At 41.3% G+C, this 15,639-nt stretch overlaps 3 protein-coding genes across 3 annotated transcripts; all 3 read left to right on the forward strand.

Annotated features, from left to right (window-relative positions):
- Nucleotides 1–3,828: 3,828 nt before the first annotated feature.
- LOC306941605 (histone H1-like) lies at nt 3,829–4,702 on the forward strand (the record flags this gene model as incomplete). The annotated part of the gene is made up of 2 exons (XM_079527148.1): nt 3,829–4,381; nt 4,635–4,702. 2 exons carry the CDS (start codon nt 3,829–3,831, stop codon nt 4,700–4,702), a joined length of 621 nt encoding a protein of 206 aa, XP_079383274.1.
- A 3,659-nt stretch (nt 4,703–8,361) lies between these two features.
- Nucleotides 8,362–8,919, forward strand: LOC306933865 (histone H1-like; the record flags this gene model as incomplete). Its single annotated transcript, XM_079516215.1, has 1 exon — nt 8,362–8,919. A coding segment is annotated over one exon (558 nt), but the record flags the coding sequence as incomplete, so codon positions are not given.
- A 4,011-nt stretch (nt 8,920–12,930) lies between these two features.
- Nucleotides 12,931–13,804, forward strand: LOC306941612 (histone H1-like; the record flags this gene model as incomplete). Its single annotated transcript, XM_079527156.1, has 2 exons — nt 12,931–13,483; nt 13,737–13,804. 2 exons carry the CDS (start codon nt 12,931–12,933, stop codon nt 13,802–13,804), a joined length of 621 nt encoding a protein of 206 aa, XP_079383282.1.
- Between the last annotated feature and the right edge of the window lie 1,835 nt (nt 13,805–15,639).

Below are 15,639 nucleotides of genomic sequence, written 5' to 3' on the forward strand. Positions count from 1 at the left end.
GGCCCGGAGCGGATCGATTACCTGCTGAAAAAAATGGACGAGGACCGTGTTTCTCCATATACATTTTCGATATTGTATTAGTTTTATTCAAAGGTCTGTTAGTTTTTGGTTAAATCAAAAAGTTAAATCAAAAAGTAAACTGCCTGCTCCATCTTTATACCCACAAAAGGCTCTTTTAAGAGCCGACCACATTATTTTATAAGAGTATACTATCCTCACTTTTTACGTCATGGTCACATGTTGGCACTGGAAGCTTATGGCTTTATATTAATACATTTTCGTATAATTTTTTTTTGCCTTATGACTCCTTTTGTTCTAAATAACACTATGAGGGGGGGCACGCTATGAAAGGCAAAGCCATTTTATTAGTCACGTAATCAAATCAATACATTCAGTTAGAACATTTTGCAAATCCCCCCCACCCCTAATACATATTGACATCAATATTTTTGAAGCCATCAATCAATGGGCCATTTGCTTCTAATGAAAAGCATGTACACCCAGGTTGGTGTTTTTCTATATACTGTAGAAGAGTGATAAACACATCTTCATTGCGTGAAGACTATTAGTTGTGTGGCCCAATGTTCTGCATGACTCCTTTTGTTCTAAATAACACTATGAGGGGGGGCACGCTACTATGAAAGGCAAAGCCATTTTATTTCAACAAGTCAATTAAATGTGCTTTACACAGAACATCAAGCAATGGTGTTCCAAAACTATGGAATGCACTTCCCATTACAATCAGAACTGCAGCCTCACTCCCAATATTCCGCTATAGTCTGAAAACCCACCTTTTCAGACTCCATCATGGCCCGTAGCACTTACACTACCCCCTTAGATAGCACTTTATGTAGACTTATAGATTGGTTGGATAGGGGCGGGCATATATGTTTACCGTCTAAAGGTGATCCTCTCGTTTTTATTTGTACTTTATTATCACGGCCAGGGCACGCAACACATTGATTATTATTGTATCAAGGGTCGCTTGTTATTTTTGAGAGAGAGAGAGAGGAGAGAGAGAGAGAGAGAGAGAGAGAGAGAGAGAGAGAGAGAGAGAGAGAGAGAGAGAGAGAGAGAGAGAGAGAGAGAGAGAGAGAGACATTCCCACTCCCCCTCCCCCTCTCTCTCTAACACACACACACACACACACACACACACACACACACACACACACACACACACACACACACACACACACACACACACACACACACACACACACACACACACACACACACACACGCACACACACACACACACAGTTTAACGTAACAATTTATGTATGTCCACACACGGAAAGCATACAGGAACACAAATATTTTAGGTGCCGTAAAGGTTACATTCACAAACTCATGGATATGTCCTCATGATATAAAGGGCAGCAGAGATGACACACTTTGCCAGCCTTGCATGCCTTGTCTTTGGGCGAGCATCCCAAGTTGTCGAAACCCTCTGACAACCAGTCCGTGGGTATTTCCTATAGGCTGGATCACCATAGGAAACAAAGTTCTTAGTCTTGCACTGTTGCTTGGTGTTAAAGCACTCTCTGTAGTTGTTCTCATGCATGTGCACACACACACACACACACACACACACACACACACACACATACACACTTCCTAAATTTTGTGTCATTTTACCGTGCTCAGGTATTCAGCCATGTATATTATCTTTTTAGTGATAGATAGCATTCCATTTAGCTATGTTTTTTGGTAGTCTCTTTCCAGTCGTCAGGTATAGCTTTCTTTTTGTTTTCTTATAATCTGGTTAAATCCAATGGGTTTACCGCCTGGCATATAGTCCCTGGACCAGCTGACATAGGGGGCATCCCTGTAGGTTTTCTCTATGATTGACCACCTTTATTTTAGGCGGTCCTGAAATGTAATCGCTCTCTTCATTATTTTGATGAGTGGGTATATTAATGAGTGGGTATCGCCCTAATTCTGCGGTGCAATTTACAACAATTTAGACATTTAGCAGACATTTAATCCAGAGCGATTTACATTAGGCAAGAACTAAAAGCATGGGGATACATCACATATATAAAATGCATTTATCAAGCATTGCTTGTTGTTTTTCATTCTGTGTGCAGCGTCCACACACACAGAGGTTAGCCCTTGAGATGCAGCTTCTCATTTTAGGGGGGGTCCTTTTACACATACATAGGCCTACATCAATGCACACACACACACACACACACACACACACACACACACACACACACACACACACACACACACACACACACACACACACACACACACACACACACACACACACACACACACACACACACACACACACACGCACACTCATTTGTTCATATCACGCTGACCCATTCGTTTTGGGATATGTATCCCGGTGGTAATCATTAAAAAAATAAATTTCTTTAAGGTCCCATGAGTTATGTTTATTGGACTTTAGATAACCTTTGAACTCAGTACGGGGCATCAAATGGGAGATTGGACTAACTTTTATTGCAGATTAACTCCTGGTGACTGGATTCAGGAGTTGTGCAGCTGTACAATGACAGCGTCCTGCTATGTTTTCTGCAATGTCCTGTAAACGCTTGTGTATTTATTACTCTGATAACAATTCTTACAATAAATTCTGATCCCCTCCCCTAGTAAAACATGCTCAACCTGCGCTTTGAGAAGCCATTGATACTAGACATGTCTATTAGATTTAAACCAAAACTCTAGACTTGCTTGGTACAGAAGAGTCTCATTCCGCACCCATTCCAGGACGATGAAGTGTGAACAACTGCTGGTTTTGGTGTGAAGCATCTTGTTGAGTTCAATACAATGAAACAATGCCTCCCCTTTCTATGTATGTGATGTATTGCCATGCTTTTTGTAAATTTAATGTAAATCGCTCTGGATTAAGAGTGTCTGCTAAACGCATACATTGTAATTGTAATTGTAATAGAAATGTGTGAAATGGCACTAGGGAAGAAGTATGCCTATATATATTTGTATTTTATGCAGAGTACAATGAGTACATTTGCTTTGCAGCATGGCACATAATGAAGTATGTTAGCCTGGCTAATAAGCCAGACTAATATCACACAACACTGGCAGGCTTTTCTTTTTTTTGCCAACGGCTGATTCGGTCTGGTTTATTAACCAGGCTAGAAGTATCTGGGCCTACCTGAGAAGTGTCTCCATAATCAAATATACATACAGTTTATAGAAGATTTAAACACTCTTAGTTTTCTGATCACAGTGAGTTATTTGTCCAAATTAAAATTAACCAAGTTCTCCAACAGCTGGCATTCTGTCATTGGAAGTTGGGATCAACTCCACCATCATGCTTTCCTTGAACAGGAGTGTGTTTACTGCGTTCAGAAAACATTATATTTATAGCAAAACGGATGACATAACAAAATCATAGTTTATGGTATCACGTCACCAGGAATGTCTACTAAATTGATTGTGAGTATTGTTGTTATTAGAACATAGTTTACAATATTTTAGAAGAAAAATGACAAAGGCAACACTTTGATCTGACTCTAGACAGGTGATGTTTTGAGGTTATTACTAAAAAGGAGTGCACTGCTTTCATCTTAGATATACATTCATGATAGAAAGGCACATGTGTGTTAACTGGTCAGCTCTTTGTCGCATTAAATAATATACACAGTAGTTTGTTATAACTTGTTTTAATCGAGGAGAAAACACAAGTGGCACAAGAGAGAAGAGGGCCTTTGTGTGTTGACTCTACATGGTTCTCATGTGGTGTTTAAGTCCAGCCCCTTCAGAGCGTTCAGCATCAGTCTGTGAGAGTTTACTTGAGAGAAGGAACAGCAATCTACTATCCGAGACAATAATGGCAGAAGTCGCACCAGCACCAGCTCCGTCACCGGCCAAGGCCGCCAAGAAGAAGGCACCACCCCGACCCAAGAACTGTTGCAACAACACCGGCCCCAGCGTCGCTGAGCTGGTCGTCAAGGCCGTGTCCGCCTCCAAGGAGCGGAGCGGTGTGTCCCTGGCTGCGGTCAAGAAGGCTCTGGCTGCCGGCGGCTACGATGTTGAGAAGAACAAGTCCCGCGTTAAGATCGCCGTCAAGAGCCTGGTCGCTAAAGGCACCCTGGTCCAGCTCAAAGGCACCGGGGCTTCTGGCTCTTTCAAGATGAACAAGGCAGAAGCGGTGAAGGTAAAGAAACCTATTGCTAAGAAAGCAGTTAAAGCAAAGAAGCCTGCTGCAGCCAAGAAACCCGCAGCAGCTAAGAAGCCCAAGAAGGTGGCAGCAAAGAAGCCCGCAGCCGCCAAGAAATCACCCAAGAAAGCCAAGAAGCCTGCCGCCAAGAAAGTAGCAGCTAAAAGCCCGAAGAAGGCCGCCAAGAGCCCCAAGAAAGTGGCTAAGAAGCCCGCAGCAGCGGGCTTCTTAGCCAGGCTAAGATACTTCATTATGTGCCATGCTGCAAAGCAAATGTACAGAGCAAGCGATTTACATTAAATTTACAAAAAGCATGGCAATACATCACATACATAGAAAGTAGTAAATGCGTAAGCTAAGAACGTAACAGTGGAATATCTATATAATGACACTATAAACTATACGTATACTATACTATAAAGTGCTGTGACTACATACAATGCAATTCTAGTGTTGTCTACATAACACGATATAAGTCCAAGCTCCAGCCAAGAAGGTTGCCAAACCCAAGGCAGCAAAAAAGGCCGCTCCCAAAAAGAAGTAAACTGCCTGCTCCATCTTTATACCCACAAAAGGCTCTTTTAAGAGCCGACCACATTCTTTTATAAGAGTATACTATCCTCACTTTTTACGTCATGGTCACATGTTGGCACTGGAAGCTTATGGCTTTATATTAATACATTTTCGTATACATTTTTTTGAGTGGTGTAAACCACTCCTACAACTGGCTTTTGTGTGCAGAAAAAAATGAGCATGGTTGCTATGTTCAAAATAATTTCTGACGTAATTAAATCACACCCGGGTGAACTGGATGACCGTAGCAACCATGGTCATTTTCTCTGCACAAAAAAAGCCAGTTGTGAAATCACATCCAGGTGTGATTTCATTACGTCAGATCAGAGCTGATCAGGCTATATAATACCTTACCTTATATAATACCTCACATCGGACAAAAACTCCAGCTGAATCAACTTCATGGTCACAAATCATCACATCAGAAGACGAGTCTACCTAGCCAAAGATCTTTAACGTCAGACATTACGTCAGACCACAGCTGATCATGCTATATAAAACCTTACACCACTCAGTTCACACGGGTGTGATTTTTTGCCTTACGAGCAAAAATATGGACCCTTTCTAAAATATTCATTGCTAATATTATGTATTGCAAACATAATATCTGCTGCTGACCTATCTATGATGCTCTCATTGCTCTGATCCAAAACAGTCATCAAGGATGAGAACATAACATCTGTCTATTGTCTAACAGTAGAATATCTGTACAATATAGTCTATATAGTATATTATACATGCTATCGAAATAACATAGTTTAGTCTTTGCATGAATTCGTCGAGGCTAGATTTGACAAAACATTAGGAAGGGTGGGGATAATTAATCACATACATATTAATATATATATTATAATATGATATAGAATATAGAGAGAGTTTTTGTTTGTGTTTGTGTGTGAGAGAGAGAACAACACTAAATGTGACCATTATCTTGACACACACACACACACACACACACACACACACACACACACACACACACACACACACACACACACACACACACACACACACACACACACACACACACACACACACACACACACACACACACACACACACGCACACACACACACACACACAGTTTAACGTAACAATTTATGTATGTCCACACACGGAAAGCATACAGGAACACAAATATTTTAGGTGCCGTAAAGGTTACATTCACAAACTCATGGATATGTCCTCATGATATAAAGGGCAGCAGAGATGACACACTTTGCCAGCCTTGCATGCCTTGTCTTTGGGCGAGCATCCCAAGTTGTCGAAACCCTCTGACAACCAGTCCGTGGGTATTTCCTATAGGCTGGATCACCATAGGAAACAAAGTTCTTAGTCTTGCACTGTTGCTTGGTGTTAAAGCACTCTCTGTAGTTGTTCTCATGCATGTGCACACACACACACACACACACACACATACACACTTCCTAAATTTTGGGTCATTTTACCGTGCTCAGGTATTCAGCCATGTATATTATCTTTTTAGTGATAGATAGCATTCCATTTAGCTATGTTTTTTGGTAGTCTCTTTCCAGTCGTCAGGTATAGCTTTCTTTTTGTTTTCTTATAATCTGGTTAAATCCAATGGGTTTACCGCCTGGCATATAGTCCCTGGACCAGCTGACATAGGGGGCATCCCTGTAGGTTTTCTCTATGATTGACCACCTTTATTTTAGGCGGTCCTGAAATGTAATCGCTCTCTTCATTATTTTGATGAGTGGGTATATTAATGAGTGGGTATCGCCCTAATTCTGCGGTGCAATTTACAACAATTTAGACATTTAGCAGACATTTAATCCAGAGCGATTTACATTAGGCAAGAACTAAAAGCATGGGGATACATCACATATATAAAATGCATTTATCAAGCATTGCTTGTTGTTTTTCATTCTGTGTGCAGCGTCCACACACACAGAGGTTAGCCCTTGAGATGCAGCTTCTCATTTTAGGGGGGGTCCTTTTACACATACATAGGCCTACATCAATGCACACACACACACACACACACACACACACACACACACACACACACACACACACACACACACACACACACACACACACACACACACACACACACACACACACACACACACACACACACACACGCACACTCATTTGTTCATATCACGCTGACCCATTCGTTTTGGGATATGTATCCCGGTGGTAATCATTAAAAAAATAAATTTCTTTAAGGTCCCATGAGTTATGTTTATTGGACTTTAGATAACCTTTGAACTCAGTACGGGGCATCAAATGGGAGATTGGACTAACTTTTATTGCAGATTAACTCCTGGTGACTGGATTCAGGAGTTGTGCAGCTGTACAATGACAGCGTCCTGCTATGTTTTCTGCAATGTCCTGTAAACGCTTGTGTATTTATTACTCTGATAACAATTCTTACAATAAATTCTGATCCCCTCCCCTAGTAAAACATGCTCAACCTGCGCTTTGAGAAGCCATTGATACTAGACATGTCTATTAGATTTAAACCAAAACTCTAGACTTGCTTGGTACAGAAGAGTCTCATTCCGCACCCATTCCAGGACGATGAAGTGTGAACAACTGCTGGTTTTGGTGTGAAGCATCTTGTTGAGTTCAATACAATGAAACAATGCCTCCCCTTTCTATGTATGTGATGTATTGCCATGCTTTTTGTAAATTTAATGTAAATCGCTCTGGATTAAGAGTGTCTGCTAAACGCATACATTGTAATTGTAATTGTAATAGAAATGTGTGAAATGGCACTAGGGAAGAAGTATGCCTATATATATTTGTATTTTATGCAGAGTACAATGAGTACATTTGCTTTGCAGCATGGCACATAATGAAGTATGTTAGCCTGGCTAATAAGCCAGACTAATATCACACAACACTGGCAGGCTTTTCTTTTTTTTGCCAACGGCTGATTCGGTCTGGTTTATTAACCAGGCTAGAAGTATCTGGGCCTACCTGAGAAGTGTCTCCATAATCAAATATACATACAGTTTATAGAAGATTTAAACACTCTTAGTTTTCTGATCACAGTGAGTTATTTGTCCAAATTAAAATTAACCAAGTTCTCCAACAGCTGGCATTCTGTCATTGGAAGTTGGGATCAACTCCACCATCATGCTTTCCTTGAACAGGAGTGTGTTTACTGCGTTCAGAAAACATTATATTTATAGCAAAACGGATGACATAACAAAATCATAGTTTATGGTATCACGTCACCAGGAATGTCTACTAAATTGATTGTGAGTATTGTTGTTATTAGAACATAGTTTACAATATTTTAGAAGAAAAATGACAAAGGCAACACTTTGATCTGACTCTAGACAGGTGATGTTTTGAGGTTATTACTAAAAAGGAGTGCACTGCTTTCATCTTAGATATACATTCATGATAGAAAGGCACATGTGTGTTAACTGGTCAGCTCTTTGTCGCATTAAATAATATACACAGTAGTTTGTTATAACTTGTTTTAATCGAGGAGAAAACACAAGTGGCACAAGAGAGAAGAGGGCCTTTGTGTGTTGACTCTACATGGTTCTCATGTGGTGTTTAAGTCCAGCCCCTTCAGAGCGTTCAGCATCAGTCTGTGAGAGTTTACTTGAGAGAAGGAACAGCAATCTACTATCCGAGACAATAATGGCAGAAGTCGCACCAGCACCAGCTCCGTCACCGGCCAAGGCCGCCAAGAAGAAGGCACCACCCCGACCCAAGAACTGTTGCAACAACACCAGCCCCAGCGTCGCTGAGCTGGTCGTCAAGGCCGTGTCCGCCTCCAAGGAGCGGAGCGGTGTGTCCCTGGCTGCGGTCAAGAAGGCTCTGGCTGCCGGCGGCTACGATGTTGAGAAGAACAAGTCCCGCGTTAAGATCGCCGTCAAGAGCCTGGTCGCTAAAGGCACCCTGGTCCAGCTCAAAGGCACCGGGGCTTCTGGCTCTTTCAAGATGAACAAGGCAGAAGCGGTGAAGGTAAAGAAACCTATTGCTAAGAAAGCAGTTAAAGCAAAGAAGCCTGCTGCAGCCAAGAAACCCGCAGCAGCTAAGAAGCCCAAGAAGGTGGCAGCAAAGAAGCCCGCAGCCGCCAAGAAATCACCCAAGAAAGCCAAGAAGCCTGCCGCCAAGAAAGTAGCAGCTAAAAGCCCGAAGAAGGCCGCCAAGAGCCCCAAGAAAGTGGCTAAGAAGCCCGCAGCAGCGGGCTTCTTAGCCAGGCTAAGATACTTCATTATGTGCCATGCTGCAAAGCAAATGTACAGAGCAAGCGATTTACATTAAATTTACAAAAAGCATGGCAATACATCACATACATAGAAAGTAGTAAATGCGTAAGCTAAGAACGTAACAGTGGAATATCTATATAATGACACTATAAACTATACGTATACTATACTATAAAGTGCTGTGACTACATACAATGCAATTCTAGTGTTGTCTACATAACACGATATAAGTCCAAGCTCCAGCCAAGAAGGTTGCCAAACCCAAGGCGGCAAAAAAGGCCGCTCCCAAAAAGAAGTAAACTGCCTGCTCCATCTTTATACCCACAAAAGGCTCTTTTAAGAGCCGACCACATTCTTTTATAAGAGTATACTATCCTCACTTTTTACGTCATGGTCACATGTTGGCACTGGAAGCTTATGGCTTTATATTAATACATTTTCGTATACATTTTTTTGAGTGGTGTAAACCACTCCTACAACTGGCTTTTGTGTGCAGAAAAAAATGAGCATGGTTGCTATGTTCAAAATAATTTCTGACGTAATTAAATCACACCCGGGTGAACTGGATGACCGTAGCAACCATGGTCATTTTCTCTGCACAAAAAAAGCCAGTTGTGAAATCACATCCAGGTGTGATTTCATTACGTCAGATCAGAGCTGATCAGGCTATATAATACCTTACCTTATATAATACCTCACATCGGACAAAAACTCCAGCTGAATCAACTTCATGGTCACAAATCATCACATCAGAAGACGAGTCTACCTAGCCAAAGATCTTTAACGTCAGACATTACGTCAGACCACAGCTGATCATGCTATATAAAACCTTACACCACTCAGTTCACACGGGTGTGATTTTTTGCCTTACGAGCAAAAATATGGACCCTTTCTAAAATATTCATTGCTAATATTATGTATTGCAAACATAATATCTGCTGCTGACCTATCTATGATGCTCTCATTGCTCTGATCCAAAACAGTCATCAAGGATGAGAACATAACATCTGTCTATTGTCTAACAGTAGAATATCTGTACAATATAGTCTATATAGTATATTATACATGCTATCGAAATAACATAGTTTAGTCTTTGCATGAATTCGTCGAGGCTAGATTTGACAAAACATTAGGAAGGGTGGGGATAATTAATCACATACATATTAATATATATATTATAATATGATATAGAATATAGAGAGAGTTTTTGTTTGTGTTTGTGTGTGAGAGAGAGAACAACACTAAATGTGACCATTATCTTGACACACACACACACACACACACACACACACACACACACACACACACACACACACACACACACACACACACACACACACACACACACACACACACACACACACACACACACACACACACACACACGCACACACACACACACACAGTTTAACGTAACAATTTATGTATGTCCACACACGGAAAGCATACAGGAACACAAATATTTTAGGTGCCGTAAAGGTTACATTCACAAACTCATGGATATGTCCTCATGATATAAAGGGCAGCAGAGATGACACACTTTGCCAGCCTTGCATGCCTTGTCTTTGGGCGAGCATCCCAAGTTGTCGAAACCCTCTGACAACCAGTCCGTGGGTATTTCCTATAGGCTGGATCACCATAGGAAACAAAGTTCTTAGTCTTGCACTGTTGCTTGGTGTTAAAGCACTCTCTGTAGTTGTTCTCATGCATGTGCACACACACACACACACACACACACACACACACACACATACACACTTCCTACATTTTGGGTCATTTTACCGTGCTCAGGTATTCAGCCATGTATATTATCTTTTTAGTGATAGATAGCATTCCATTTAGCTATGTTTTTTGGTAGTCTCTTTCCAGTCGTCAGGTATAGCTTTCTTTTTGTTTTCTTATAATCTGGTTAAATCCAATGGGTTTACCGCCTGGCATATAGTCCCTGGACCAGCTGACATAGGGGGCATCCCTGTAGGTTTTCTCTATGATTGACCACCTTTATTTTAGGCGGTCCTGAAATGTAATCGCTCTCTTCATTATTTTGATGAGTGGGTATATTAATGAGTGGGTATCGCCCTAATTCTGCGGTGCAATTTACAACAATTTAGACATTTAGCAGACATTTAATCCAGAGCGATTTACATTAGGCAAGAACTAAAAGCATGGGGATACATCACATATATAAAATGCATTTATCAAGCATTGCTTGTTGTTTTTCATTCTGTGTGCAGCGTCCACACACACAGAGGTTAGCCCTTGAGATGCAGCTTCTCATTTTAGGGGGGGTCCTTTTACACATACATAGGCCTACATCAATGCACACACACACACACACACACACACACACACACACACACACACACACACACACACACACACACACACACACACACACACACACACACACACACACACACACACACACACACACACACACACACACACACACACACACACACACACACACACGCACACTCATTTGTTCATATCACGCTGACCCATTCGTTTTGGGATATGTATCCCGGTGGTAATCATTAAAAAAATAAATTTCTTTAAGGTCCCATGAGTTATGTTTATTGGACTTTAGATAACCTTTGAACTCAGTACGGGGCATCAAATGGGAGATTGGACTAACTTTTATTGCAGATTAACTCCTGGTGACTGGATTCAGGAGTTGTGCAGCTGTACAATGACAGCGTCCTGCTATGTTTTCTGCAATGTCCTGTAAACGCTTGTGTATTTATTACTCTGATAACAATTCTTACAATAAATTCTGATCCCCTCCCCTAGTAAAACATGCTCAACCTGCGCTTTGAGAAGCCATTGATACTAGACATGTCTATTAGATTTAAACCAAAACTCTAGACTTGCTTGGTACAGAAGAGTCTCATTCCGCACCCATTCCAGGACGATGAAGTGTGAACAACTGCTGGTTTTGGTGTGAAGCATCTTGTTGAGTTCAATACAATGAAACAATGCCTCCCCTTTCTATGTATGTGATGTATTGCCATGCTTTTTGTAAATTTAATGTAAATCGCTCTGGATTAAGAGTGTCTGCTAAACGCATACATTGTAATTGTAATTGTAATAGAAATGTGTGAAATGGCACTAGGGAAGAAGTATGCCTATATATATTTGTATTTTATGCAGAGTACAATGAGTACATTTGCTTTGCAGCATGGCACATAATGAAGTATGTTAGCCTGGCTAATAAGCCAGACTAATATCACACAACACTGGCAGGCTTTTCTTTTTTTTGCCAACGGCTGATTCGGTCTGGTTTATTAACCAGGCTAGAAGTATCTGGGCCTACCTGAGAAGTGTCTCCATAATCAAATATACATACAGTTTATAGAAGATTTAAACACTCTTAGTTTTCTGATCACAGTGAGTTATTTGTCCAAATTAAAATTAACCAAGTTCTCCAACAGCTGGCATTCTGTCATTGGAAGTTGGGATCAACTCCACCATCATGCTTTCCTTGAACAGGAGTGTGTTTACTGCGTTCAGAAAACATTATATTTATAGCAAAACGGATGACATAACAAAATCATAGTTTATGGTATCACGTCACCAGGAATGTCTACTAAATTGATTGTGAGTATTGTTGTTATTAGAACATAGTTTACAATATTTTAGAAGAAAAATGACAAAGGCAACACTTTGATCTGACTCTAGACAGGTGATGTTTTGAGGTTATTACTAAAAAGGAGTGCACTGCTTTCATCTTAGATATACATTCATGATAGAAAGGCACATGTGTGTTAACTGGTCAGCTCTTTGTCGCATTAAATAATATACACAGTAGTTTGTTATAACTTGTTTTAATCGAGGAGAAAACACAAGTGGCACAAGAGAGAAGAGGGCCTTTGTGTGTTGACTCTACATGGTTCTCATGTGGTGTTTAAGTCCAGCCCCTTCAGAGCGTTCAGCATCAGTCTGTGAGAGTTTACTTGAGAGAAGGAACAGCAATCTACTATCCGAGACAATAATGGCAGAAGTCGCACCAGCACCAGCTCCGTCACCGGCCAAGGCCGCCAAGAAGAAGGCACCACCCCGACCCAAGAACTGTTGCAACAACACCGGCCCCAGCGTCGCTGAGCTGGTCGTCAAGGCCGTGTCCGCCTCCAAGGAGCGGAGCGGTGTGTCCCTGGCTGCGGTCAAGAAGGCTCTGGCTGCCGGCGGCTACGATGTTGAGAAGAACAAGTCCCGCGTTAAGATCGCCGTCAAGAGCCTGGTCGCTAAAGGCACCCTGGTCCAGCTCAAAGGCACCGGGGCTTCTGGCTCTTTCAAGATGAACAAGGCAGAAGCGGTGAAGGTAAAGAAACCTATTGCTAAGAAAGCAGTTAAAGCAAAGAAGCCTGCTGCAGCCAAGAAACCCGCAGCAGCTAAGAAGCCCAAGAAGGTGGCAGCAAAGAAGCCCGCAGCCGCCAAGAAATCACCCAAGAAAGCCAAGAAGCCTGCCGCCAAGAAAGTAGCAGCTAAAAGCCCGAAGAAGGCCGCCAAGAGCCCCAAGAAAGTGGCTAAGAAGCCCGCAGCAGCGGGCTTCTTAGCCAGGCTAAGATACTTCATTATGTGCCATGCTGCAAAGCAAATGTACAGAGCAAGCGATTTACATTAAATTTACAAAAAGCATGGCAATACATCACATACATAGAAAGTAGTAAATGCGTAAGCTAAGAACGTAACAGTGGAATATCTATATAATGACACTATAAACTATACGTATACTATACTATAAAGTGCTGTGACTACATACAATGCAATTCTAGTGTTGTCTACATAACACGATATAAGTCCAAGCTCCAGCCAAGAAGGTTGCCAAACCCAAGGCAGCAAAAAAGGCCGCTCCCAAAAAGAAGTAAACTGCCTGCTCCATCTTTATACCCACAAAAGGCTCTTTTAAGAGCCGACCACATTCTTTTATAAGAGTATACTATCCTCACTTTTTACGTCATGGTCACATGTTGGCACTGGAAGCTTATGGCTTTATATTAATACATTTTCGTATACATTTTTTTGAGTGGTGTAAACCACTCCTACAACTGGCTTTTGTGTGCAGAAAAAAATGAGCATGGTTGCTATGTTCAAAATAATTTCTGACGTAATTAAATCACACCCGGGTGAACTGGATGACCGTAGCAACCATGGTCATTTTCTCTGCACAAAAAAAGCCAGTTGTGAAATCACATCCAGGTGTGATTTCATTACGTCAGATCAGAGCTGATCAGGCTATATAATACCTTACCTTATATAATACCTCACATCGGACAAAAACTCCAGCTGAATCAACTTCATGGTCACAAATCATCACATCAGAAGACGAGTCTACCTAGCCAAAGATCTTTAACGTCAGACATTACGTCAGACCACAGCTGATCATGCTATATAAAACCTTACACCACTCAGTTCACACGGGTGTGATTTTTTGCCTTACGAGCAAAAATATGGACCCTTTCTAAAATATTCATTGCTAATATTATGTATTGCAAACATAATATCTGCTGCTGACCTATCTATGATGCTCTCATTGCTCTGATCCAAAACAGTCATCAAGGATGAGAACATAACATCTGTCTATTGTCTAACAGTAGAATATCTGTACAATATAGTCTATATAGTATATTATACATGCTATCGAAATAACATAGTTTAGTCTTTGCATGAATTCGTCGAGGCTAGATTTGACAAAACATTAGGAAGGGTGGGGATAATTAATCACATACATATTAATATATATATTATAATATGATATAGAATATAGAGAGAGTTTTTGTTTGTGTTTGTGTGTGAGAGAGAGAACAACACTAAATGTGACCATTATCTTGACACACACACACACACACACACACACACACACACACACACACACACACACACACACACACACACACACACACACACACACACACACACACACACACACACACACACACACACACACACACACACACACGCACACACACACAGTTTAACGTAACAATTTATGTATGTCCACACACGGAAAGCATACAGGAACACAAATATTTTAGGTGCCGTAAAGGTTACATTCACAAACTCATGGATATGTCCTCATGATATAAAGGGCAGCAGAGATGACACACTTTGCCAGCCTTGCATGCCTTGTCTTTGGGCGAGCATCCCAAGTTGTCGAAACCCTCTGACAACCAGTCCGTGGGTATTTCCTAGGCTGGATCACCATAGGAAACAAAGTTCTTAGTCTTGCACTGTTGCTTGGTGTTAAAGCACTCTCTGTAGTTGTTCTCATGCATGTGCACACACACACACACACACACACACACACACACACACACACACACACACACACACACACACACACACACACACACACACACACACACACACACATACACACTTCCTAAATTTTGGGTCATTTTACCGTGCTCAGGTATTCAGCCATGTATATTATCTTTTTAGTGATAGATAGCATTCCATTTAGCTATGTTTTTTGGTAGTCTCTTTCCAGTCGTCAGGTATAGCTTTCTTTTTGTTTTCTTATAATCTGGTTAAATCCAATGGGTTTACCGCCTGGCATATAGTCCCTGGACCAGCTGACATAGGGGGCATCCCTGTAGGTTTTCTCTATGATTGACCACCTTTATTTTAGGCGGTCCTGAAATGTAATCGCTCTCTTCATTATTTTGATGAGTGGGTACATTAATGAGTGGGTATCGCCCTA

This window comes from Electrona antarctica (assembly GCF_951216825.1).
Source record: "Electrona antarctica genome assembly, chromosome: 2".
NCBI lineage: Eukaryota > Metazoa > Chordata > Actinopteri > Myctophiformes > Myctophidae > Electrona > Electrona antarctica.